Raw genomic sequence first — 27,972 nt, 5'->3', positions numbered from 1 at the left:
AATCCTCACCAACTGTAACAGTGTAAAATGGTACTGCCTTCAGTGACATCTCTTCTGGTTTACCCTACTAAAAGACACAGGAGAAGTGGGGCCCCATCTGGTATGATTGGAAACATATCATTTGATTCAGTTTTTGTTTTCAAAGAAATTGCTTCCCCCAGTGTTTTCACTAATTCTCCAAGAAACTGGCTGCTTCTAATAGCCTAATTTAATCACAAAGCTCATGTGTGGTAACCAGTCACCAACACAGTAATAGCAGTGGTTCAACTGCCTCTACAGGAATCTGGCATTTGTTTTTTTGAGGGGAAAAAAAACCTAACAGCAATCCTCTGTGTTTATTTGCAGATGAATCAGTCTTGTTTGCGATTCACCAGCTTCCTTTACTAAACAGAGAGCAATTTCCCTCAAGTCACATTCTCTGCAGGGATACAAAAATCCCCTGGTAAGACACAATACGAGCAAATTGTCCCTCAGTTTGACAAGTGCAGTCACAGGAAGACGAAAATGCAGAGATGTGGGGTGGGATGATGAGGAAAGGGTGTTGGGAAGGAGGCTTTAGAGATACCGTGACCCTGAAGTAATGAGCCAAGAGCCAGCTACGAACTGCACCTACTGAAGAGCCCCTTAAAAACTGCAGATGCTTCTGCCTCAGGATCAAATTTAGCCCTACAGATTTTAAGCTCCTCGTGTTGAATAAAAAATAGTTACCATAGAAACAGCAACATTGCAGAGTAGCCGGTCTAAATCCAAATACACCTTCTCCGTATGGCTCGGCCTGCCGCAGATGGCATTAGGGCAAAGATTCCCTCCTACGCAGTGCCTTGCTTTCATTTGCCTGGGTGGTGGAAGCACGGGCAGCAGAGGTAAAAAGAGACAGATTGTGGAGTGGTGTGGCAGTCCTGAATGCTGTAAGATGTTACAAAATCCAAACCAAACACAAAACAACTCCCCAGCCCAGGTGGATGCATAAGCATTGGCTAACAAACCCTGATTGTGTCACACACATGGGTCCCATTTCACAGGTGGGAATGTCAAGTGGAAAGGAAAACACAGTGGGAACACTTATTTGAGTGCTCAAAGTGAAAACATTAGTGTCTCTTTTCATACCCCCTAATCAAGTACCTCGGCTCTGAAGGGGGACTGAGTCTGCTCTCAGTAACGTCACAGCAGAAATCACTGAGAAATCATCAATTTGTTGGGAGAGGATCAGAACAAATTGAATGCACACTGGGAGCTGCAACTATCCTACAAAACAGCTATGGACCAGAGCTGACTTCTGCTTTGAGAAAAATCATCAGATAGGTCACTTTAAGGTATCACCCATCACCAGTATGGGAGCAGACTGGTTGCAGATGCACTTTAGCCCCTTACAGTGGAAAACATCACCATGCCCAAGGATGCAAGAGACAAGAGCTCAGATTGTCACACACAAACTCCACTGAACCTGGATGCAATAAGTAAACTGGATCAGGCCCTTTTGCTAACTGCTCACCATCCTGAGACACCCCTGGCATCCAATGGAGAAAGAAAACCACATACGCTGAAAGTACAGCCAGAGGGGTGGGGAAGGGCAAGGGACATGACTCTCACCCAGCCCATCTGCTTTGCTTGAACTGTCTCTGCCATTTCTCTTTCAACCCTGACAGTGCTGCCATACAAACCTTTGGGGCATCTCAAATGGGGCTTGGCTTCATTCACCTCCTTGGACTGCTCTCCTGTGGTCAGGAGGGAGCTATGGAGAGGTAAAAACTTCTTCCTGAGGCACAGAAGGATCAGTAGACTCCATCCTGCCTGCTTAACACTTTTGGTATCAAACACATCCTTGCTCCCAAGAGTTGTGAAAGTAGCTCTATTTGTAAAGACCTTTGCAATATACATCTAATTATGGGTATTAGGTCTTACAAAGATAAATGGCTTTAACGAGCCAAGACAGGAGTAGGTCAAAAGGCAGATGAAGGAGAAAGGGAATGGGATGCCATGCACACCTTCCAGCCAGGCAAATAGCAGTCAGGGAGAAGGGCTGGCGAGTGCTATGGACTGAGAAGAACAGATGGAGTTTAAATAATCTGGCAGCCTGCAAACAACATGGCAACTCACAGGTTATTAAAGCACAGTGTGTGCAGCGAGGGCCAGCCAAGCCATCAGGGTGTGAAGGGGCTGGGGGTTGCTTATGTTGGGATCCAGCTTCCAAGTAAAACCAAAAGCGTGATCATTTTAAGCTACTGCATCAGTCCATGGTCATCTATTAGGGGAACTAAAGACAAAAAGAATCCTGTTGGACTTCAAATCTATTCAGATAGTCAGGTTAGGATTGTCTCTGAGGAAAAAGTAACTCTTACACAAACTCCTCTAGAATACCAAATAATGGGAAAAAAAACCCACCTGAAAACACTCAAAAGGTTTAGTAAGAGATGTTGTTCTTCATTAAAAAAATCAAAGTCTTGGAAAAACAGTCCCTTTTATTCTTTTAACCAAAATGAACCATTTCTCTGATGGAAGAATTATACTTTAGAGTGGGGAAAGGAGTTTTAATATTTGTCATCATACTTTGAAGTACAGAACTAGAACCACCACTCTGTCCTGAATTTCAAGGGGCCAGCTCTTCCCTGGGTGACGGTTGGTCCCTCCATCACTCTCCTTAAGAGAGATCTATCCCAATTAATTCCTTCCATGGCATTAGTCTTAGCATTAATTAATACTATTACTAATTGGGAGTTGGACTAGATGATCTCTAAAGGTCCCTTCCAACCCTACCATTCTATGATTACAGGAAACATCCAAAAGCTCTGATTAGAAATATGGGCACATTGGGCTGGGTATAGTGTAGAGCTTTTTTGGTCTTAACAACTTCAAGCTGGAAAAAAAAAAGTGACATCTTTAGGAAAGCAGGACCAAAGGGAAGAGAAAAGAGGAATAGGACCAAAGGCTGTACATCAGGAATTGCCACTTGTCTTAGATAACACCTCACCCTCCTAAACATCTGTGCTCTCCAAGTAGTTTAACTGAGTTTGGGTTACAGATGTGACTGGTGACAACTCCAGCCAAACTCGAGATCAAGACCCACTTTATAGCAATCAGAGGGAACTGGTAATAAGATATGCATATGCAACACCAGTGGAAAGATGATGAGCACACCAAATCCTGGGTAGGACTTAATGGCCTAAACAGAGGTGTCTGGGATGAGATGAAAGACACCTGAGGATGCACAGCATCTGCATGGGACACACAGATATGGTACAGGAAAGAAGGGCAAGCATAATGAGATGTCAGAGATCCCTAGGGCATTGTCTTCCTCTCTCTAGGAAATTAAATCTCATGATCCATGTCCAGCATTCATCTTATGTAAGCTACAGGGCTTTAAGTCTAAAAAAGGCATTGATTCATAAATATAAGGACTAGAAGGTGTTGTTTGGAGGCTGGCTTCTTAGAGAGCACCAGCAAGGCCATCGCTGAAGCAAACCACTGAAATGGTTAACCTGAAATCAGGCCCTGGTAACAGTTTGACCATCCTTATTCATAACCAAAGCTTTGGCCATTTTCTCAGGTGTCCTCTGAAGCCTAAGCTATCTTTATGACCAGCACCTAGACAAGCATGGGAGATCCCTACAGCACCCTGATATCAGAGCAGAAACAGCAAAGAACACATTTCCCTGGGTTGTGGCCTCTTGGAAGGATTTGTGCTCAAAACCATTCAAACATCCTTGAAAATCCTGTCTCTATGTAGTTTTCTTTAACATGTTTTCTGAAAAGAACAGAATGACAAATTAATGTGTGTGAGTTTTTGTGAAGAAAACCTGATTCCAGGATGTGTAGCTTGCAAAATGCTACGTTTAGTAGCTACATAATAGCAGCATTTTCTGGCAGCTGAACATCTCTCTTTTTCTCAAAGGATCTTAAAGCATTTTACAAACACTTTCAACATATGGCAAAGTGTAAAATAGCACCAGGAGGAAAAAAAAAAGAAAGAAAAGAACCTGTTTGCAGCTTTCTCCCTTGATTTTTGCAACCAGCTCGTGTGATCTGGTGGCTGATGCCCTCTCCTTGGGTGCCAAGAAGGGATCAGGGCTGTACTGCAAAGGATTCTGCTGCTAACAACCACACACAAGTTCAGCTCTGACACACTTCTGAGAACTGATAATTCAGGATCAAATCCATGGCTTACACGGTCTCAGGCTGAACCCAACCCTATTAAACCAAAACCATCACCACCACCACACCCACGGGCTGACCAACTGTCATGGTTTAAGCCACAAAGCACCATGCAGCTGCTCACTCATCCCACACACATCCCCATCTTCTGTATGACAGCAAAGCCCCAGCGAGATGGGAGGAGGAAAGATCACCAAAGGCCTTGTGGACAGAGACAAAGGCAGGGAGGACTCAGAGTCAATGATGGTTCTGGGCAAAAGAGACTCAACTGGAACACAAAAAGTTCCACTTAAACACAAGGGAAAACTTTCTTACTGTGAGGGTGAAGGAGCCCTGGCCCAGGCTGCCCAGGGAGGGTATGGAGGCTCCTTCTCTGAAGGTATTCAAAGCCCACTTGGACTTGTTCCTGGGTGACCTGATCTAGGTGAACCTGCTGTAGCAGAGGGGTTGGACTAGATGATCTTTAGAGGTCCTTTTCAACCCCTACCATTCTGTGGTTCTGTGAACTGCTCTACTCAAGGAGGAAAACAATTTAATTTACTATCAACTAGAAACAGAAGAAACAGAAAGCAAAACCAGAGCAGGATGATGAAAAAGGAAAAAAACAAACAGTACTTTACGATCTCCTTCCCCCATCCCTCCCTTCTTCCTCAGCTCAGTTCTCTGCTCCCCATATCTCTGCCTCCTGCTTCAGTGGTTCAGGAAGGCAAGAAATGAGGGTCTTGGTAAGTCAATCACAGATGGCCTCTGTTGCTTCTTTCTGCTCAGAGGATTCCTCATATTCTCCCCCTGCTCCAACGTGGGGTCCTTCCCACAGGATACAGCCCTTAACAAACCTCTCCAGTGTGAGTCCTTCCTAAGGGCTACACCTCCGTATAGACTCCTCCCTGAAGGTTTCCTCCTCCATGGCAGCAGAACTCCAGGCACATTCTGCTGCAGGGATGCTCTCACACAGTCACAGCCCCTCCAAGCAGAGTCACCCCTGACATGGGGTCCTCCATGAGCTGCTGACAAATCTCGCTTCACCATCAACCTCCATGGGATGCAGAGGGACAGATCTGCCTCATCACAGAATACAAGGGGAGCGTCTCGGCTCCAGCACACCTCCTCCTCTCTTCCCTCACTGGCCTTGGGGTCTGCATGGCCACTTCTCTCTCATTCAATTCCTTCCACTACCTCCCAGAAAAGAACAATCCTCCTCTTCCAGCTGCTTCTTCTTAAAAAGTGATTGTGGAGGTGCCCAATTGGCTCAGCCCCAGGGGTGGGTCTGACTCAGAGCCATGGGAAAGTTTTGAGCAACTTCTTACAGGAGCCACCATTACAGCAACCCCATGACACAGATCCATAAGAGCAGCCTCTTCTCACACGACAAACACGGAACTTTCCCAGCACCACCACCTCAGATCAGTTTGATGGTCACGTTAGTCAGTCATTTAAGTCATAACTTCGTCAAATATGTGTGTGTGCTCACCCAAAGGACCACTCATGTCTGTAGAGCAAGCACACACACCTTCCTCAATGACGGATTTCTGTAGGGAAATGTGGAAAATGCAGAATACAATTGCTGGGTGTGCAGTTTACCATGTCCGCCAAAGTAAACATTCCCAGCTTTCCAGAAGATCTTTCACAGTTGCCAGCTGTCAAACCTTGTGTTTTATATCTCATCTAACACATGACAAGTTACAGTAGCACAGAGCCCCAGGCACCATGTAGAGACATTACTTCTGTGCTGGGTTTGCAGATTAAAACAATTAAAGAAAAATAGAAATTAAAAAGACATCTTTGGATTCAAGACTTTTTGCTGGGATCTGGGATTCTCTTTGAAGGTGCCACACATAATATTGGCTTCTCTTGTAAAATCAGACAAGTTAACTCTCATTTAGTCTCCTACAGCCTTTTCTTAATTCATGTTTAAGTGATTACTAGAGGAAGACATGCTCACAGGCATGGACGAGCTCTCATATCTTTCTCCTTAATTAAGGGGGACAAGATGGGGTTGATTCACTATGAATGGGCAGAATAAAATGATGCCCACACACCAATAATTTATTCATTCTCCTACCTTTCCAGCACCAGAATCATGGGCCTACATAGCACCAGACACTGAATTCAGCTCACCTGGTGCTCAGCCTTTCCATTACATATAAATAAGCCCCAGTGACCTAATTGTGCCTTTTTGTCCCATCTGGCCCCAAAGTAACCCTCTTCTTGCCTCATTCAAGCATCACAATGTTTTGCATTGTCTTCCAAGAGGAACATCTTTGCAAGCTCCAACCACAGAGCATGGCAACTGGGGTTTGCTCAATTTGTATGTATGATCCTCATGTAATAATTAAAACAAGTGGGTATAAGCCTGGCATGCTGAGAAAAGGCAGTAAAACAGCTGTTAGTTATAAAGAGTTTTTCAAAAAAAGGATGTTTTATGAGGCTCATCTTAAACATTCTTCACTCTTTCACATAGATAGGAATAAAATTGACACATTAGGCATTCCCTTTTGTGATTTAATCCCTGCCCCACACAATGTATTTTTGATCTTGAAACTGAAAAGGGAAACTTTTGGAGTTGAGGGACTGGAGTGTTGGGTGAAATAAATGGCAGAGAATCAAAACCCTCCATATACCACTCCTATCATAACACAAGGCTCCTTAAATCCACATCCATGCCAAAAGCCAATGCACAAATCTTCCCACTTCTCCCAGCCTAGTAGAGCTTTCATATTGCAAGCAAATGAGTCTGGGCCATTTGCAAAGTCTTCCCAAATTCCTGTTGCTAATTCAAGTGCCTCTCAGCTAGGCAAGGAGCTTGGATTCCTGATGGGGACAGGAGGAAGCAGCCTCAAATTGCACCAGGAGACATTTAGATTGGTAATTCCGAAGAACTTTTTCCCTGAGAGAGTTGTTAGACATTGTCCCAGGCAGCTCAAGGAGGTGGTGGAGTCCCTATCCCTGGAGATATTTAAAAGCTGTGCAGATGAGGTGCTGAGGTCTTTTCCAACCCAAACAATTGTATGATTCTACATCCTCGCAGAAAGGTGAAGGTGGCACAGGAGTTTCATGGCATGCCAGCCAGGATGGGATGTGATGAGTGCCTTTTTTCCAATTACAGAACTAGAGACTCATTTAGGTTGGAAAAGACCACTGAGTCACACCTAATACTGCCAAGTTCCCCACTAAACCATGTCCCTAAGTGCCATATCTACATGTGAACTGCACCAGTTGTGGGGGTGTTTTGAGGTGTCCCAGCACAACATTGCTTAAGGGCAGGGAAGGAAGCTAGAGAGCTTGAATACACCTCCCCAAGCATCTTTTCACACCCACCAGTGCTTTGCCCATGACATCACAGCAAGGATGTAACTTTTAGAAACCAGACAGGCCCAGGATTATCTGAGGCCATCACAATTAAAAGCAGTGCAGATTTGGATGGGAAATTAAAGCTGGTGCCTCAGGGCTAAAGCACATCTCTAACTATTACAAACCAGAATGAGGAGGAAAAAAAAAGAGATGTAGGAGCAATATCATTTCCCACTTTCACCACAGGTCCCTGAAGGAGGTTTCTCAGCTTTGTGGCTTTTGATCAGATGAAAAATTTGGTGCAAGACTCACAGACGTCTGTCCAGCTTATGTCAACTTTCACATTCACAGCCCTACAATTTCACAGTTGTATATGAGGCCTTTGCACTGGTCTAACGGAGTAAGAAACGTTAAAATAACTTTGGAGAAATCAGTGCTGATGACCCCCAGTCCCCAGAAAACACTGACTGCATGAAATAATGGGAAGTCTGCAAAAACACCTGCATTTTATACAAATACCTCACTTGTGGCTTTTCGTGTTGACGTATTAGAGCAACGGCCTTTGCTGTAAAAGTTTAACATAAGCCACTGACATTGCATGACATTATTCATTGTGGGTTCTGTAAGTGAAGGAAAAATGTGTCTCTTTTACCTTAAACACTTCCATTGGAAGAGGAAAATTTGCTGCATCATTAAGGGATTTTTCCAGAGCGCATTTCCACTCAGATATTGTCTTCAGAGAATAGATATCTAAAGTGATGACAGCAACAAAAACAAAACAACAAAACAAAAGGTTGACTGTTCAGGGATCATACATTTTTGAAAGACTTAAGTTCCTATGTCACAAAAATGGATAGTACAAGTGAAATAAACAGTGTGTCTATTCCAAGCTGTGGAGCATGGGTAAATTCAACACAAAAGCAACTTGCAAGGGCATATTTGAGGAAGATTGTGCTTTATATCCTGGAGTAAAACCCAGAAAAAAATGAATGTCCTTCATTTTCTGCTGGAGAAATGAGAACTATACTATCTCATTACTTGAAAACAACAAAAACTCTCTCTTGATTTTCAGTTCTCAAAACACTTGATGTTCTGCAGTTTGAAGAGCCTCAGGTCTTCAAACAATATTAGTTATATTTGAACAAAACCAGGAATATCTTTACCAAAGCTGCTGTTCATTGGAAAGTCTTTTTACTTATTGCAGGGTTGTTTTTGGAGACTCAGCTAGATCTCTACCCAGAACCTTATGTTGGTATCACACTCAAACCACAGTGTCACATCAATTCAAAGACATACACTTATGAATTTTCATCATCATACTTTGAGCCAACATCTTTGTGCAGATTCCCATTGCTTTCTGTGAGTTTCTTTAAATAGGTTTAATATTATTAAATCATTATGTTAACAAGCCCTTTATGGCTCAGGGCAGTGAAATGCCTGTGAATCATCAAAAGGAAACAATGTAGGAAACAATACTCTGATGAAATACATTATATTGGATTTACTTCTGCCCTAGAAAGCATATTGTTATCCTGCACATAACAAGTTATTGCAGAAAATTCATATCAAGGCCTTAAAGAGACAAGATAGGTGGATAGATTGCAACAATTATTAAAATTGAAATGAACATTTACTCAATGATAAACCTGCACCTTCATACGGAGTGAATAGTGTGAAGCTTTTCTTTTGTCATTTTTGACTCCACACACTTACATCACAGTTCAATTTGGCCCAATTTGCATTTAAATTCTGTACATCTAATAACCATATATATTTACTAGTTGGCAAAGATTTATTGCTGTATCTTACCATTCTGAAGGAGGAAATAAAAAATATGTATTAAAAAAAAAGGGGGGAATTGGCAAGCACTGCTTTCACCTAGCACTGGTAGTACAAGAGAATTTTATGCTCTGATCTCAACAGATTTAAGACCTTATCAAAACAGGATTTGCAGAATCACTCACTGGAAGTGGATGTATTTATACTCCCACTATATCAAATCTTGCTCCTTCAGAACAGACAGCACGGATATGCATATGAATTTAAACACACTTGAAACAAAGTGTTAACCTTTCAGAGGGGTATTTTTAATTCCTTAGCTCCCTGGTTCTTAATGGGAGTATATACTTTGAGTCTTTGTTTACAGCGTGTGCAGCAGTCACAGGTGTTCAGAAGTACACTCTTTACCTAATTGTTCATTATTTTATAGCCTTGTTGCTCGGTTCTCCCTTGCTTGCAGGGGCTCTGATCGGCTTGAAGTACAAGGAGTGAAACGATTCAGTCTGTTTCTTCCTTTTTGGTTTAAATGATGCCAAACAGGGAAACACTCAATATGATATGATTTTGCCCCAAGCTGCAGCCAGCCTGTTGTTTCAACTAACAAAAAGTCTGAGTTTTCGAACACCCTGCTGGATTCTCCTCAGAGAAAACAAGCTGAAAAAAGACCTTTCTTTTCCACCATGACGACAGTGAAATATAGGAAAGAAGAAGAAAAGTGGCATTTGGGGTGACTTTGTCCAAAATCAATGAAAACATGCAGCAACTTCTTTAAGCAGTGTCAACAAACTTTGAGAGATAACTGCAATGGTTACAACAGCCAGCAAGCAATATCATATGCATGTTTAATCAGGGGCAGCTTGCTTATGTTGGCAAGTATATGGACACTAAATCACACAGTTAAAAGAGCATAAAGCATTTGGTTTAAGTGATAGGGTTGCAGATAATTGAACAAAGTGTACTGTGTCAATTTGTGTTTAGGTTAACAAGGAGTGAGCAATTAAAATGACTGCCAATTTGTCTTTAAACAGAACTAGATGATCTCTTCCTGCATAAACAGTCAAGGCGAGACCTGTGCTACAGTGTCAAGCCTTGCCTGTGCCAATCTGCACTAGCAAAGAGACTGACTTTGGACTTCAGATATATATCTGGGGTAAAAAAAACAAGCTATGATCCCTTTGCCTCAGTACACAAAATCACAAAGAAATATTTAGGTTCGAAAAGACCTTTAAAATCATCAAGTCCAATCGTTAACCCAGAACTGCCACATCCACATACAAAGTCCCTGAAAGTTGCCATTTGGAGAAGACAGGATGATATTTCCTAAGGACTCTTTTGCACATTTTTGTGCATGCTAGGATGTGGATGGCTTCAGAAAAAGAGACTTCTCCATCCAAAATATTGCAGACATTTGGATCCATGGGATCTCCCTCATATGAGATGCTCCATATCTTGAAAAACTGACCTGAAACTGCTGCACAAGTTAAACCCAACCTGGCAGGTTCCAAAGGTGGATCAACACAGGAAAATCACAGCCCAGACACACAGGGAAACAGAGCTGAAGGGTGGATAGGCAGCATCCAAATCAAGGATAGGCAAAGCACTGACACAACCTGCAGAATTGATGAACATCCCCATTTGATAGCAACTGAACATGCAGGAGCTGCATGACCTCAACAACTCTTTGGAGGAGATTCATAACAGCTTTCATACAGTCTAACATTGCTTCTCTCATCAGTCAAAGAGCCACTTTAACTGGCTTCAGGTGTTTTGAAAGTTAAACAACCAGGTTTATGTTCGTTGCTTTCAATGGGAGGGTGTGGAGGCTCCTTCTCAGGAGGTTTCTAAACCCGCCTGGACATGTTTCTGTGTGGTATGTTCTATGTGGACCTGCCTTAGCAGGAGGGGACTAGATCATCTCTAAAGGTCCCTTCCAACCCCCACCATTCTGTGATTCTATGACTCTATGAAGATGTCACTTCATCTGCTCTACATTAGAGGTGTCTTGGACATCTCCTTTTCTTCACCACTCATAAAAAGAAAGCACTAGCTCAGGCTGAACTGTCTTTCCAATGCCTACACCATGGCAGGCAAATCTAATTCCTGACGAGTAAAAATCAACATACTGCCACAGAATCTCTCTCTTTCTTAAGGTCTACACTAAGTCTTTCACATCTCAAAGGTCTTTCTAGTCAAAATCCTACTTAGTATAGAAATCACTATGAAGGCTGTAAGTGGGCAAGGATGTGTCTCTGGCACACTCTCTTGGCCTGGGAACCTTATGAAATCACATCCTTTGACAGTTGTGGCACTTTATAGCTTCACCCCTAAGTTTCTTTAGAGCTCTATGCTGCCAGCATCTCACCCTGACAACTCACTACTGCTTGCCTGCCTGCTTGCTCCAAGATTTCTTTTGCAGACTTTGATTTGAAACAGATTCCCTAAGACCAGACACTTGTTTTTTCCCCACTTCTTCCTCTGGGTTAATGTCTTGAATCCTTTATTCAACCATTGTGCTTTATGAATATGAACATCAAATAGGCAACACAGTCAACTATACCCTTGAGGGTAATGTTGCGTAGAGGACTTGTGAGAAAATGGAAGGTTTCAGACTCAAAGAGTTTTCACTCATCAAACTCCTCTGAGACCTGGTTTCAGGAGATGTAATCACTACCTATTTAACTCAGTGCAAGTCAGGAAGAAGACCTGGGCATTGAATTCACTAATAATAATGTTCACTAAAGAGCAAACAACCAGAGAAATGCCAAGGAGAGGAAACAGATACCAGATGAAGACAGATAAGAGCAGGAGAAAAGACATTTTAAAAACAATTAAATGAAGGAAAGGGCAGAAGAAACATAAACAACATCAGCAAAGAGTCTAGTAACAAGTTTAGAGACTAGACAACTGAAACAAGAAAGGCAATGGGGTGGGGAATCCTTAAGAGAAGAAACTGGATAAAAGGACGACAGAGTAGAAAGACAATGGAATAAACAAAGAGGAAGCACAGTCTGGTTTGGGCCATTTCTGTATTGATTCACCAAAGGTATACAGGCCAAGAGGAGTCAAAGGCAGTCAATGAAAAAGGGTTTCTGTGTAACACAAACACTCTGTAAAATAACTGAGTGAGTGATAGTCATGCTTTCCAGCATTCACATCTAATTTAGAAGTGAGGGGGAATATTGATTCCCACCTATCAGTGAAGAAAAACACATGCTTCCAAAAAGCATTTGAGACCCTAAGTTAGACCCAAGACCCCGTCAGACTTGTGAACGTAACAACTGCATAGATCAGGGTATCCTCTCCGAAGCAGGTACAATGGGCAGAAGCCACATCAGAAATACCTTAGCCAAAGGAAAGCTACCTCTCTGCCATCACTCACGCTAAAACTTCACCCACAGCACAAGCAGAATGAGGCACACATCTGGACAAGTTGTTCACCTACACGGGAAAAGGTGGAATAAGACTGCTCGGCCAAAACTTGTGCATTAGCCAAGCAAATATCTCCTCTCTCAAGGGATGTGGTAGTCCAGAGGCATCCAGCTTGGAGGTGTAAACAGCTAGCAAATGGGGGCTGTGCTCCACAGGACTTGGCAAACAGCTTTGTGGCCCCAAGTATAAGCCACAGCTTTATGAGAAATACAGACACTGCCCACTTTCTGCCCCAAAGAAGACCATGCATGCAACAGTCTAAGCTATCGTTTTTAGTCAGTGCCTTAATTCCAAGAGCAGTCAAGTCCATCACCTTGACTCAGCCAACTCAAGCCACACCAACACACAGCCAAACACCTCCAATAGTGAGAAACTCAGCTGCCCAGAAATGTTCCCAAAGTTTCAACAAGTTTTATTGGGTGTTGGAGAAAATTTAATCTCACATTCATCACCCATCACAACGGGGTACAGCCTAGGTGGAAGCATATCTCCAAAGCCAGCCCCAAGACCTGCCAGGGAATGTCTCTGTAAGTGTCTCTCCAGGAAGCTTCAGGCAGCCCTGAGTGCTGTGGTCTATGGTCCACATCCTGCTTGCTAAACCATAGCAATGCTCAGTCCTGCCCTACACTCAGACACAACCATTCTTTCCCTGCCTTTTTGATCCTGCTCCCTTCACCAAAGCCAATCCCACTGTTTAGAGTCTGATTCCAGCTGACTATGCTCTTGCCCAGCCTCCTGGCCCAGCCTACTTGTGCCTGACTCCTACACCTGGAAGCTCAGTCCCTTGAACTTCTTTCCTACCCCTGGATTTGTAATTTCCAACTTCTGACTCCAGACTGGACTAACTGCAATCCCCATCTCTCTCTGTCCAAGCTGATTTGAACACTGAACTTGACTCTAGAGAGCTCCTTCAAGATGCAAGCTCCTGATGTTGAAACTGGTCTGACGAAAAGACTTCACTCCCTTGCAGAAAATGCAAGGACAAAAATATTTGGTCTTTTGAATCTGAAATATCCCATCTACTCTTGCTCAAAGGAGTATTTTCTTAGCTTCTACCAATAAACACCCTATAACCCCTCCATGGGCAGGATGACATGGACAGGTAGATAAACCATCACCCTCACTGTGCTTTGTGACTGGTTACACACAAGCCAGGTCTCACTTGGCAGGTGTACAGCAATGTTACAGTAGAATATGTAAGACCTGTGTTACATGGACCATGAGAGTCTCAAAACACTTTCTCTAGCCCCAGGAAATTTCATAGAGGTCTACTGCTATGCAAGACAAATGTGTGTGGCTATGGAAAGACAGACAAGAGGTCTCTGGTTGAAGGGAAATCTAATGGAGTCTAGTATAGACTGAGAGATGTCCTCTAGGACTTGATTTGGACAGCAGAAGGCTGCTTCCCAGTAAGGCCACCATCAGGAGGCCTACTGTATGGCCAGGAAGATCTGGCCACTAAAATGCCACCGAAGAGGGCTGGGCAAGCAGGCACATCCTTGGACTAACCCATCATCTTGGTGGAAAACTACATGAAACTGCTTTTATTGTACACTGCTTCCTTCTAGGGCTGAGCTAAACCAAACTGAATTGATTAAATAAATTGAATACAGTTTACCTGACCCACTTTGAACCCAAATTAGATGGTTCTCACATATTATCTTAATAGCTAGAAACTACTGTCAAAGCAATGTGAATGCTGGCAAAGAAGAAACAGGTTGCATGAGTATCTCAAAACATCAGCAAATGCCACAAAGGGAGACTGTATTTTTGGGAGACTCTTTACCTGCAGGTGGGTCCATTCTGTATTTATTCTCTTGACACCAACCGACTGGTCGAAGTCTGCAATCCAAGTAAAACAACCACTGGTCATAGGATTCAGTCTCCTCCAATCCCACATAGCGAAGGCGTAATCTTCCTCCAACATTTTCAACCACACTAACTATCCAGTACTGAAAGGGATTCTGGGAATCCTGCAGCTCTATTAAGGAATCAACTGTAATGAGGTCTACAGGGTTTTTTCCTCGCAGAGGCTGTTTGAATAGAAGCAAAACTCCTTATTTTAAACTTTATTTGAAGACTTCTCAAGGAAACAGATGACAGCAGAAGATTATTTTTGTTTTTCACACCATCATCCAAGCGATCAGCAAACAGTCTGTTCTTCTTCTATTTTACCCAATGTCTTCCAAGTGCAAATTCAGAAGTAAAACAGAAAACAACAGTTGTGCTAATTTCTCAACCGACATCATCAACAACAACAACAAAAGAATAATGCAAGGTGGAACAGCTCGTGAGGCACATCCACTCAGGATGCTCCTGAACAGCTCAAACCCCAATTACACTGGAGGATTTCAAACCAAATTCTCATTGACTGCAGCTGGTAAGAACCAATCAAAGGACTGGACACTGGCATTTACCTAAAAAGCAAGTACTTTGGGCATGACCCTGAAATTGCCCTCTGTGTGCTGATCTTTCTCACCAAATCTTTATCTCATTACTACTGGCACATAGATGACACCCCACAGCCATGGATGCGAGAGTCTATGGTGGTTACTCCAAAGCCCAAAGCAGGTTCCCACCAGCTTAACTGGTCTTGGCATCAGTGCCCAAGGCACAAGGGATTTGTTGGGTCACGCCACTATGCCCAACAAATCACAGTGGCTGAGGTTATCTGCTTACACGTAGTATTTTTTGTGATCTCAGTTTTGCAACCATTTACACATGTGCTTAACTTTACACCTGCAAGGCTGCCAACCACAGGCATTAAAAAACCATGAGATGCTTTGCAGAACGATACCTTTGGGGCTCAGTGTTTTTGCTTTGCAATTGCTCTGTGTTGTCAACCTTTTCTCCACTAACATAATGGTTAAAGTTCTTCCTTTTTATTAATTTCAAGCTCCAATTCTTATGCAATTTCTTGATTCCAGGGCTTTAAGAGCAACGCTAAAAAACCACCCCAATTGCTGGGAGCATTGGTCCCCAGAGGAGATGTTATGAACAGGCAAAATATATTCAAAACAAGCAAATATTTTTTTCCTCTGTGTTTGTCCCACTTTTACTTAATTAAACAATATAAACCTTTCACAGTATTTTTTAAAATATTAATTCTGTAAATCAGAGTCAGCCCAAGATGATTCTTTCTAGAGATGGCTAGAAAAAAAAGAACAGAGGAAGCTTTTTCAAAAGTGTTCTCTTTTCTAGGGAATTTTGGATATACTCAGTATTTTGAAATGCAACCCATTTTCACCCCACCTCTCCACATCCAAAACAACGCAGGCAACAGAATGAGAATTTGGTAAAAAATGCAATTAAAATGAGCTATAACCTTATCACATGTACAGTTTTAACCAGCTCTATGATTAATGGGTATTTCTCAGAGCAATGTAGTTGCCATTATAAGCCACTGCTCTGTAATGTAAGCCACAAGCACCTGCATAATCTCTTCAAATATTACTTCACAGCAAAATGCAATGTCAGAATTTAATATTATAATAGAAATCGACTTTAATCGGGTTTTTGTTCTTGTGGTACAACTGCTTCTTTGCAACAAAACATTCTTTAACATAAAATGATGGGGTAATGATTTGACTTGTGATAATAAATCCCTGGCTGTATAAAAACGAATATTGCCTCTCTGATTTGTGTGCTAAATTTTAAGCCAATGGGTTGTCACTTACCCCTGAGAACTGAATGGCTAAGATTAATAATTGCCTTGCACGAAATCTTAACATTTACCATAATGCAAGAACTCTTTATATGCATAGCTAGCATGTAAAAAAAACACAGACCCAAATAAGTATCAGTACATATTGATTTAACAGTGTAACAACAATCTGCAGCACTCAGGAACAGCAAATCTGTCAACAAGGGGTTACATACACCGCACAACACAGGCAGCACTGAGCACATACATTGCATAAAACACCAGAAAAGGGTCAGAAACTGTTTCCCTACTGTTTTCTCTCTCTGCACTTCTGCCTGGGGCTGCCTCTTTGCTTCTGGAATGGATATGGAGAAGTGCACAATGGCATTGGTGTACACCAGAGATGGGTGTTGGACACGACCAGCTTTTTGCATATGCCATCAGAGAGTGGTCCAGGAAAGGGGATGCAGCAGACCTGAGGATGTGCATTATTTTGGGCATGCATAGGCCATTTGCCCAACAGACTGATGGGGGAGGGGAAAATCCTTGCCGTTATGCTTCTCCCTGCCAGGCAGCTCATACTGCATAGGCATGTGGAAAAACAATGCAGCTGTGGCTAGTAGGAGTGACCAGGAACAAAATGATCAAAAAAAGTGCCTGGAGGTACACTTGCTTCCAAAAGGGCAACATGAGCACTTACACAAAGGTAAACTGTCTTTATGCCTTCATTTTCAGCCTAAATACAGAGGGGTAGAGAGAATTATCTCCCCTAGGATGGTCTGACTCCTCTCCCAGTGCCCACACAGCATCCATATGAAAGCAGAGTGAGTCCCAGTGGAGGAGGTGTTTTGTTCCTATGGTTTCAAGGTGAATGTGCAAGATTTTGGTCCAAGACTTCAAGGCAACATGAGGCTGCCTGAGGTGCAAGCCATCCTATGAATATGCTTCACACACTGGACTCCTGGCCATATGGGTTCATCTAAAAAAACTAGACTCTTCTCTCCTGACTACTGATGATTGAGGCCACCCCACACAACTTCCCTGCTAAATTTCCTTGAAGGAGCAATTTCCATATACACACAAACTTGACAGTGCTCCCCATCAACTTACTAAAGCCCCTCTCCAACCCATTTCCTTACTTGAAAGCTCAGGTCACCAGTTTGGGAGATGTAGTGGTGTACTGGAGAGCTGTGTCCTCCTTCCTACTGTCTCCCTCCATGCTCACCTGCACCACCCAGTCTTTTTTGAGTACTCAACTTTCTAAGCATCCTCCCTCCAGCTTAAAGGCAAAACAAACTACCCATTGCTGGGTCAGAAGCAGAGCCAGCAGAGTCAAGGTGATGTTGTGACCCGCTTTTGGCCAGCACTGGATCAGATGCCACTGCTGGCACACAGTCATTGCAAGCACACAGCCCTACACAGCGGGAGGGAAACACTGCTGCAGCATGCACACCACAACATTGTATCGATAGAAACTGCAATCTAATACATACACCTTCCAGTAAATTCGCAGGTGCAGTCCGGGCGCCGGTCAAATCATGGATGAGAAACTCCGTCCAGTCCATGTATTTCTCTTTGATTGCTGGGGAGGGTGAGGAAAGAAAAGAAATGCTTAGAACAGCAGACTGCAATGGGCTTGCCACACATATTTGAGAGACATGTCCTTGAGGTTTCCCAGCTCTGAAGCTTCAGATACAATTGTAGTCCAGAACAGGAGAAAAGCTGGTTTGTTTTCCAGTTCCTTGGGCAGCCCGTACACACAGTTGCATTCCAAAATAAGAGAAGGTGTTGACTGAATCACAGAATCATTTGGGTTGGAAAACAGCTTTAAGATCATCAAGTCTAATTACTACCCCAACACTGCCAAGCCCATCACTAACCCATGGCCCTCAGCACCTCAGCTCCACGGCTTTGCAGTCTCTCCAGGGATGGGGACTCCCTCACCTCCCTGGGCAGCCTGGGACTGTGTCTAACAACCCTCTCAGGGAAAATGTTCTTCCTCAGCTCCAATCTAAACCTCCCTCAGTACAACCTGATGCCTATTTCCTCTTGTCCTATTGCTCATTGCTCAGTAGAAGAGATAACTCTCACCTCACTACAACCTCCTGGCAGTGAGCTGCAGAGAGTGATCGTCTCCCCTCAGCCTCCTCCAGACTAAAGAACTCCAGGTCCCTCAGCTGCTTCTCATCAGAGTTGTTCTCCAGACCCTTTCACTAGACTTTATGCCCACTTGAGGACATGCTCCAGTACACCAATGTCTTTCTTGTAGTTAGGAGGCCAAAACTGAACACAAAGCTGTACTGAACACAAAGTGTAGCCTCACCAGTGCTGAGTACAGGGGTACAATCACTGTCCTGGTCCCGCTGGTCACACTATTTCTGATACAAGGCAGGATGCCACTGGCCTGCTTGTTGCTCCACTGTAGTAGTTGTCAGTGATTTACATCATCATGGCTTATCATGTCCATCTCTCCCATTCCAAACTGGCCGTTGCTTGGTTAACCAACTCATTTCTTGCTTATCAAATAGGCTCAGGTATGATTTATAAAGTCTCTTTATATGTTCACTAACGGTCTCAGAGAAAGAGAAGTTGCCCAAACTTTAAGTTTGGAAACTGAAAGTCCAAACTTCAGAGGTGTCTGCCTCTGGCATTCAAATTCTGGTTCAATTCTTGCTGAAATCAGTAAAAGCTGGGCACCAAAATGCAATTCAGTCAATTTCAGAAACATTTTGATCTCCCAAAAAAAAAACCTTACTTATGTGTGGGAAAACCAACAGTGATATAATTATGTTGCTAAAATAGCAACACCTAGAGAAAAATCACAAGCATTTGAAAATTAAAACATTTCTGCTGAACAAACAACTGGATACATGGTTTAAAGACCATTACCCCACAGGGAGCCCAGGAAGGGCTGTAATTAAGCAGTATAGATCCAGAATAATTAAATGATGGCAGCTCTCACCATTTACTCAAAGAAGCAGAGTTTTGCTCCACATTTCAGGGGAAATATGACATTAGTCAACCAAGGGCAATCCACTCTGAAGCACTTTGTGTTTTCACACTTGTCAGAGTGGGATTTTTAAATGGTTTAAAAGCACAATAACTGTGATTTCTCAGCCTTTCCCAGTGATGGGGTTCAGCTGCCACACTGCCCCAACAATGCCAAAGCTGAGGCTTTGGACCTCTGAGAAGTTGGCATCTCAGTGGTTAGAGCAGGAGGACTTCACACTGCAAATGCAAACAGCACTGTGGGCACAAATATTACCACCGTTGCTTCCAGCCAAGGAGACCAAAGCAGAGCCTTCTCAAAATGCATCCTCAAGCCATTTGCTGCCACAGACTGAATTGAGGAAATGCAAAAAGGGAGCATCACATTTGCCCAAGGACAGTTATTCAGCATTGCCACAAAACTTGGCACAACATGCTCATGGTTGGGCTTCCATCCAGCACGGGTGCTTGGCACAGTTGGACTCTGGCCCATATTCAATTTATATCCTAAATGCCTTATGCAGTTGGCCACAGACAAAGACAGAAGCTATATCCAGCAGATCTTACATCACACCTCATTTATGAGTTGTGCTCCTTCCTCAAAATCCAATTCTCCTACAACTACAACTCCTATTCAACTACACATTCAGTTTCTAGAACTAAATTATTTTAAAAGTGCATTTAAATGTATTGAAAAATTAGTAAATCTTAAAGTGCTCGACTTGAGCCTCTATAAAATACTTTTTGAACTTGTCTGGAACTGTTTAAAGTCTTTTATAGTACTGATTTTCATAGAATCATAGAATGGTATGGGTTGGAAGGGACCTTTAGAGATCATCATTTTGCATGATTTCCAAGAGATTTATTACCTTACGTTATTTAAAATGAAGGAATAGCCTGAGAAATTGTTTATCTATGGCATTTTCTCTCACAACATTCTTGTGTACACCTCATCAGTGCACAGTTCCTGTGCACCTACGTTAGGATAAAGAAAAGAAACTTAATTTTGGCACTAGTGAGAAGATAGTAATTGCTGTTATGAATGAGACTGGAGTCCCTCTAGTTCAGACTTCTGCCTCTCACTGCAAACAGCACTGGGTGCATCAGAGAAAGGTGCAAGCTGAACTTCACTTTGGCTCATACCCACAAAGTTGTCAGCCAAGTTCTGAATGCCAGAGCTTCATTACTAAGGAATGACAAATGTGACAAAAAGAACAGGGTTCGAACTTTCAAAGCTGGCAGGAATGGGGTGGGGGGGTGAGGGGGGGTGTAAAATAGTATTTTCAAAGTTGACAACAGATTTCAGGGGCCTCCATTTCCAGATGTCCCATCTGAGATGTCTTAACGGTGCCCAATTCACAGATCTTGCTGTCAGTCACTCCTCCTAATGCCTCTCCAAATAAACACCTTGTCCTTTTAAAAGTCTTGCACCACCCAGCTTTTTGAAACCTAAATAAGATGATGCTCCTCTCCACACTATGGGCTTGGGCAAAGCCCAGGAGTGCCACGGTGATCTTTGCTTTCAGACCAAACAGACTCAGTTGAAATAAAAAACCAAATTACTCCCAGTTTCTGAGTGGTTTCAGAGCCATCTTCCCCCCAACACATTTACTATCTGGTGTTTTGCTTTATTTTATGCTTCTTTAGAGATGTACATATAGAGACTCTGGAAACTTGTGTCAGGGAACAGATTGCACTGGAAGTTTCAGGAACAGAGATCTGCACATTTTTTTCCTGTGCTTGTGTAGCACAATCAGGCTTCTCAGCTCTACAGTTCAAATCATTGCAATGCAAATATAAATTTTTAGTGGTGATGAAGTGAATCTGAATAATCATGGTATCTGCAAAAGCCTTCGAGGGCCAAGCAAAATGTTAAACAAGAATATTCAAACAAAGGCAAATCCGCTGGGTAAATAAGAATAGCTGGCAGTGTAATGCACGGGTGCCCAACCTAAGCATCCATCTCAGGAAATGCTGGTGCTTTTCAGACCCAACACCTGTGAAATGAAGCACTGATTTTCAATTCAAATTTTCACTTGTTAGCTACAGGAAAAGATGCAGCTGAACCTGTCACACTGCAGACAGGCTGGAAGAACTCTGCTTTTAGAGCCCATCTGCAACTGGCTGGCCAGACACTGGGATGGGAAGGTGGAGAGGACAAAGGATCCTGTTCCGCAGGGACTGAAACTCCACTAATATTTTTCCTTCCTCAAATAACTTCAGTGAGTTGGGAGGGGTCCAGAGGGCTCAGATGTCACTCCAGTCTTCAAAAAGGGCAAGAAGGGCAAACTGGGAAACTACAGGCTGGTCAGCCTCACCTCCATCCCTGGAAAGGTGATGGAATAACTCATGCTGGATGTTGTCACTAAATATATGAAGGAAAAGATGGTTATCAGGAGTCGTCAACATGGATTCACCAAGGGGAAATCCAGCTTGGCTAACCTGATAGCCTTCTACAAGAGTGTAACTGACTGGCTAGATGAGGGGAGAGCAGCGGATGTCATCTACCTTGACTTCAGCAAGGCTTTTGACACTGTCTCCCATAACATCCTCATCAGAAAGCTCAGGCAGTGTGGCTTGGATGAATGGACAGTGAGGTGGATCGAGAGCTGGCTGAATGACAGAGCCCAGAGGGTGGTGATCAGTGGCACAGAATCAAGTTGGAGGCCTGTGGCCAGTGGAGTTCCACAGGGATTGGTTCGGGGGCCAGTCTTGTTCAACATCTTCGTCAATGACCTGGATGAGGGGACAGAGTGTACCCTCAGCAAGTTGGCTGATGACACCAAACTGGGAGCAGGGGCTGATTCCCCAGAGGCTGTGCTGCTGTTCAGCGGGATCTCAACCAGCTTGAGAGCTGGGCAGAGAGGAACCTCATGAGGTTCAACAAGGACAAGTGCAGAGTCCAGCAACTGGGGAGGAACAACGCCATGCACCAGGACAGGCTGGGGGTCGAACTGCTGGAGAGCAGCTCTGCAGAGAGAGACCTGGGAGTCCTGATTGATAATGAACTGAACATGAGCCAGCAATGTGCCCTCGTGGCCAAGAAGGCCAATGGCATCCTGGGATGCATCAAGGAAAGTGTGGGCAGCAGGTCAAGCGAAGTTCTGCTGCCCCTCTACTCTACCCTGCAGAGTCCTCATCTGGAGTACTGTGTCCAGTTCTGGGCTCCCCAGCTCAAGAGGGACAGAGAACTTCTGGAGAGAGTCCAACACAGGGCCACTAAGATGACTGAGACATTGGAGCATCATCCTTATGAGGAAAGGCTGCGGGAACTGGGGCTGTTTAGTCTGGAGGAGACTGAAGGGGGACCTCATTAAAACTTACAAGTATTTAAAAGGTGTATGTCAGGAGTATGGAGTAACACTTTTTTCTGTAGTGTTCAGTGGTAGGACTGGAGTTAATGGACAAAAGCTAGAACACAAGAAGTTCCACTTAAACTTAAGGAAAAACTTCTTTACTGTAAGGGTGAGGGAGCCCTGGCCCAGGCTGCCCAGGGAGGGTGTGGAAGCTCCTTCTCTGGAGGTTTTCAAAACCTGCCTGGACACGTTCCTGAGTGACCTGATCTAGGTGAACCTGCTTTAGTAAGGGGTTGGTTGGACTGGATGATCATTAGAGGTCCCTTCCAAGTCCTACCAGTCTGTGATTCTGTGATTTCTTCTACTTTTCAAAGTATGCATCCTCCCAGATGACCTCTGTGAACTGCCCCCATCCAGAACCTGTCAAGCTGAATGTACCTCCAGGATCTCAGCTAAAATCCACGGTGCTGTGGGAGGCAGGGAAAACATACAAGAAATAAAGCAAAAGAAATCCCATAAATCCTTTCAAAAGGAACCAGGGAAGTAGGTCCTTCTACAAAAGACAAAAGCCACAGAGGACAAGATGTATCCTTCAAACCAGAATACTGTGACAAATCCTCTCTAATCATGGAGTGTGAAGGGCACAAGCAGTGATTTACAAGTGCACAACTAATCTCACCCTAATTCATGTCACCCTAGCTCTTACTGAGCAGCACAGACTCAATAGGTGGTAAGAAATCTTTACAGTAAGAAAGTCCCTAATACTTCTGCCTGGATGGAAACATCCCTTCTCTCCTGGAGGAAACATCCCTCATTCTTCACAATACAGGAAGCTGGCAAAAGTGGGAGGAAGACTTTTAACTATGGATAAAATCTTCCTGAAGTAAAAATAAGCACTGAAAGCTACTGGTCTCTTTGCACATACATCTCTCCCTCACCAGGCACAGCTCAACTGTGAAGGTGGCACCTTGGAAAGGGACCGTCACCCACACCACAACGGAGCTCCAAGTAGCCCTGATGACAAGAAAGCATTTGAGACATTACAGTTACACTGAGGCTGCTTTGGAAATCATATCCTAAGCAGAGATGGCTTGCCTGACCTAACTAACAGTAACATAATCACACTGATTGGTCCTTTAGAGAATGAGGCTTTGATGCTCTACGAGGACACAGATTGGTCAAGAGTCTCACTATTACTATGGCTAACAGACCTATCTTAGTCCTGTGGTCCTGCATGGTCTGCTGTGCAGAGAAGTGAGATTGTGCAATGGTCTGGAAACCTGGGAGCTAACTGCCATCACATTTATCTAAGCAAGTGGAAATGATACAAGAGAAGTAGAGATAAGGTAGCAGAAAAAAAAGACTGAGTTTAGTGATGTCACTGATGCAAAGGCCAGATTGTGAGCTGAACTGAACAACTGAACAACTAGATAATGCACAGAGGAGACAGGACATGGAAAAAGCATTGGTCAGAGTTTGTACCAGATTAGACATTGTACAGCACAAACACAAGGCAGGCATTGCACAGAGCAATGCTCCCGAAACACCAATGCCTTTCTTTCCAGATTTAGCAGAAAGCACCACAGCCCTGTTTGGAGCTACAGCTTGTGTAAGCAGATGTGCCCGTTCCCTTTGGATCGAGTTCAGCTCATCTGAGAGATGGCATGGGTGGCTGTTTTCACACCTCTGCACCTCCAAGGCCAAAGGCTTTAAAGCCTCTTCTTACTTGACACAGGACCACCTGCTTTAGAGCAAAGCAGCCCAAAACAGAGACCAGATCTCCATGTTGCTGAGCCAAGGTGTATCCATGCAAAGCCAATAGCTCTGCTCCAGATTGCACTCCTGCAACTGCAGAGAGGAAAATCCATCTGGCTCTACATCATTACAGAAAGATGTCACATTTCTCTCCCTAGTTTCAGAGAGGCAGTTGTGGCGCACCAGTTCCCAGACACACTGCTGGGCTGGTTGAGAGGCTGAGCCCAGGTTTTGCCTCCTCCTAAAAGATCTCAGTGAAATTATCCACATTTACAAAAGAACCAAGTAGCCCTGCTCTGCTGTAGTCTCTGCAGCACACTACCTTTGAGGCTTATGCAGGGAAACGTAAAGCCCTCCTGCCTTCTTCAATAAAAGATACTCATTTCAGACAGCAGCTTCCATATATTCCAGCAGATTCTTAAATTAGAAAGAAAAAAGACCCTTACACATTAAGACTATTTATTTCCACAGAAGTCACAGTGTAGGTTATAAAACTGAGCTTTCCTTCCACAGAACTGAACTCCATCAAAAAACAGATTATACCCAGTATCCCTCAAATAATAACTCTTCCCACTTCTTTCTCTAGTCAATTCACCCTGCCCCCAACCCCTTCAACTCCTATTTCTCTCTCCCATTTCAACTCCCTGTCATTTCTTCACTTTTACCCGTTTATCTCATGACTCAGGGCTGTGGTTGGACCCATCTGCTCCAAATCTGGTCATCCCGGCAGCATCTGAGGACCAGGGGCTGCTGCAAGCCCTCCTTGATGTCCAAAATAACCATTAGCACCGCTCACCATGCACCAACTTTTCACCATCAGCTGCTCAAAACCATCACTTTCCCCTTGCACTGTGTGTGCTGACCACAAAAGCAACGCAAGAAGTGGTCAAAACAGGCCAGAACTCTGCATGATCACATCCCCCATTATCCCACAAACCACACACTGGAGAGCATGAGCAGCTTCATTCCCTGTGCACAATGGGCTGCCCCTGCAATCCTGTAAATCTCTGTGCCCTGCCTCAGCCACAGCACATAATGGCTTCAGATTTATCTGCCTCTCTGGAGAGGCAAGAGATTAAAAGAACATTTACAGTCCCATGAAAGCACTGAGTCATAGGCGCTCCATTCAATGAATATGAGATACCATTATCACATTACCAACTCTTGGGATTTTATCTAGTCTCCTAGTAGTTGCTCTTAAAGCCACTTCTCTCAGGGTCATAGTTTTCTATGAAAATCCTGATTTTCTTTGCTTTTATCTTTTTTTTTCTCTCCCCAAGAACAGCACACTGCAAAGCACAGGAAAAACCCTGAAAGCTGGAAGACTGAGAAGATGACACAAAGAATGTGCATAAGGGGTTTTTTTTCCCTTTTTATGATTGTATTTCCCCAAACTGCTCACTTGATTGACAAAAGCAAGACTCAGGAATTTGGATTCCCTCATTTATAATAAACAAACATTAGCACAAATTCATACAGCACCTAAATAAGCTACTCAGATACACCTTTACCTACCCCATGGATACCCTTGCTCTTCACAAACACAATGGAAGGTGTTTGTGTCTATGTTTCCAGGCACCAGGGACCACCAAGCAAGAGGTGTGCCAGTACTTCAAAACAATGCAGATAACACAAAACAATACATAATGCATAGTTGAATATCTAATGCCCATCTACCTATTACCTGAGCACATGGAGTACACATTTGCAGGCGTTAAGGACAATGCAACATTAGCTCATCTGAGGGGAACCGAATTGCTGTCACCAGTGAGTGGGCCAAAGACAAGTAATATCAAGTTAAGCTCATTTTTGTCTATATTCAAAAGAAAAAAAAAAAGAGTAAAATGCTTTTTGTATTGGATTTCTTTTTAATAACCCAGGATCACCAGCAACCTGTTGGCACCTCTGCTGGAGAATTCCCACTGGAACACATCAACCTCTAAACAACAGTTTCCATTTTCTGGTAGATGAAGAGCCTTATCTTAAACAGCTTTACAGAATGATTTAAAATCATTGGGATAAATCAGATAAGTGACAACACTCTCGCTGCAGCAACTATTCTTGTTACTTAAAATTTAACTCCTTCCTAGGGTTGGATTGAAGAAAAACAGTTAACACAGGGAATTACAGCTGGGGAATTCTTGTCACTCCATTATGAAATAAACTAAAATATTAGGATCTCATTTAAAAGGAAAAAACATCTAAACAAGAATTCAGGATGTTCAAAGTTTAGATATAGATTTATATATATATTTAAAACATGCAGTTTTTCAATAGGTAAATGGCATATTGCAAACCACAGAAACCTTCTAATATTTATGTTTTCTTTTAAAGTTGCCACACATTGGATGCAATATTGATGTGTTATAAAAGTCTTCACATACAAATGTTACAAGTATGCCATAAAGGTCTAAATGATGGAGTCAAAATGAGATGTCTTTATATCAAAATAACATAGAACGCTAAAACAATTTGTTTAGACTTCACCCATCACAACAATTTGTCAAAACTGACATGTTCTCACAAAATATTTCCATTTTGATGAAACAGCATTTTGACAGTAAAAGGCTGAACCCAGACATTTTCATTTGGCTTGCTGAACTATTTAAGTCCTTGTGAACCAGACTGGATGTGAAAACAGGATGGGGGTGTGGGTGCTATCCCTGCTCCTGTGCCCCTAAGTAAAGGACTCAGGCTGTGTCTATGATGCTTTTGAACCCTCCCCTAGTCTCTCAGGGCAGGGAACATCCTTTGCTGAACACTCTGTAAATCAGATCCTTCATTAGGCATTTCTAAAAGAAAATAGAACAAAACAAAAAGGATACTTAGAGATTTAATGGCATTTTCTACCAAAAAATGACAAGTAAAAAGTGCATCAAAAGCTGTTGAACTGATTTCCTAACGATGTAGCCATGACTATCATGAGATATCAACTTCAGAGCTCAGACATCACCTTCTAGACACCTGTCTTAAATATTGAAAGCTTTCAAAGAAAATACTATATATAAGGGATTTTCATGGACACTAGAAGTTATAAACAACAGTCCATCAAAGAAGACATGTGCTTAAAATCCATTTCTGGAGTCAGCAGTACATTGTGGTCCTATTCATATGAATTTATGACAGACTAATAAGGAGGTGTGAAAAGGTGTGAGAAGGAAGCGTGGTACCTGCAGGAGATTCATAGAACCATAGAATGGTAGGGTTGGAAGGGACCCTTAGAGATCATCTAGTCTAACCCCCCTGTAGAAGTAGGGTCACCTAGATCAGGTCACATAGGAACATGTCCAGGTGGGTCTTGAAGACCTCCAAGGAAGGAGACTCCACAACCCCGCTGGGCAGCCTGTGCCACTGCTCCATCACCTTCAAGAACACGTAGTTCTTGTACACTGTTCGAAGATGCTGCTTTAAACTTTTGACTGACCTATGAGCTCTTAAAACTGTTTAATAAATGAAAGTGAAAATGTGTAAAACTTAAAATGAATGTTATTTGTTTAGCCCACATGAGCTTCTGTATACAATAAGACTATTATGCATGGTTTTTTAATTGTCTGCAAAACACTTGCTGTGCTCTTGTTTTTTGGGATACCCAAAAATACCCATTCCTACAAGAAGACTACCATGTCACCTTTTTTGAGTCTT

At 43.1% G+C, this 27,972-nt stretch overlaps 1 protein-coding gene across 1 annotated transcript in view; it reads right to left on the bottom strand.

The window, feature by feature from the left end:
- SFMBT2 (Scm like with four mbt domains 2) overlaps window positions 1-27,972 on the bottom strand; it is a 104,264-nt gene that overhangs the window by 47,929 nt on the left and 28,363 nt on the right. The window contains exons 4-6 of the mRNA XM_061989471.1: window positions 17,785-17,873; window positions 14,435-14,681; window positions 8,093-8,190 (exon numbers count right to left, since the gene is read on the bottom strand). Coding sequence (XP_061845455.1) covers window positions 8,093-8,190; window positions 14,435-14,681; window positions 17,785-17,873 — 434 coding nt within the window. The remainder of the gene's footprint in view (window positions 1-8,092; window positions 8,191-14,434; window positions 14,682-17,784; window positions 17,874-27,972) is intronic.

The sequence above is a fragment of the Colius striatus genome, chromosome 1, assembly GCF_028858725.1.
Source record: "Colius striatus isolate bColStr4 chromosome 1, bColStr4.1.hap1, whole genome shotgun sequence".
Taxonomy (NCBI): Eukaryota; Metazoa; Chordata; class Aves; order Coliiformes; family Coliidae; genus Colius; species Colius striatus.
Note: the sequence above shows the minus strand (reverse complement) of the source record. Positions and strands in the feature narration are given on the sequence as shown.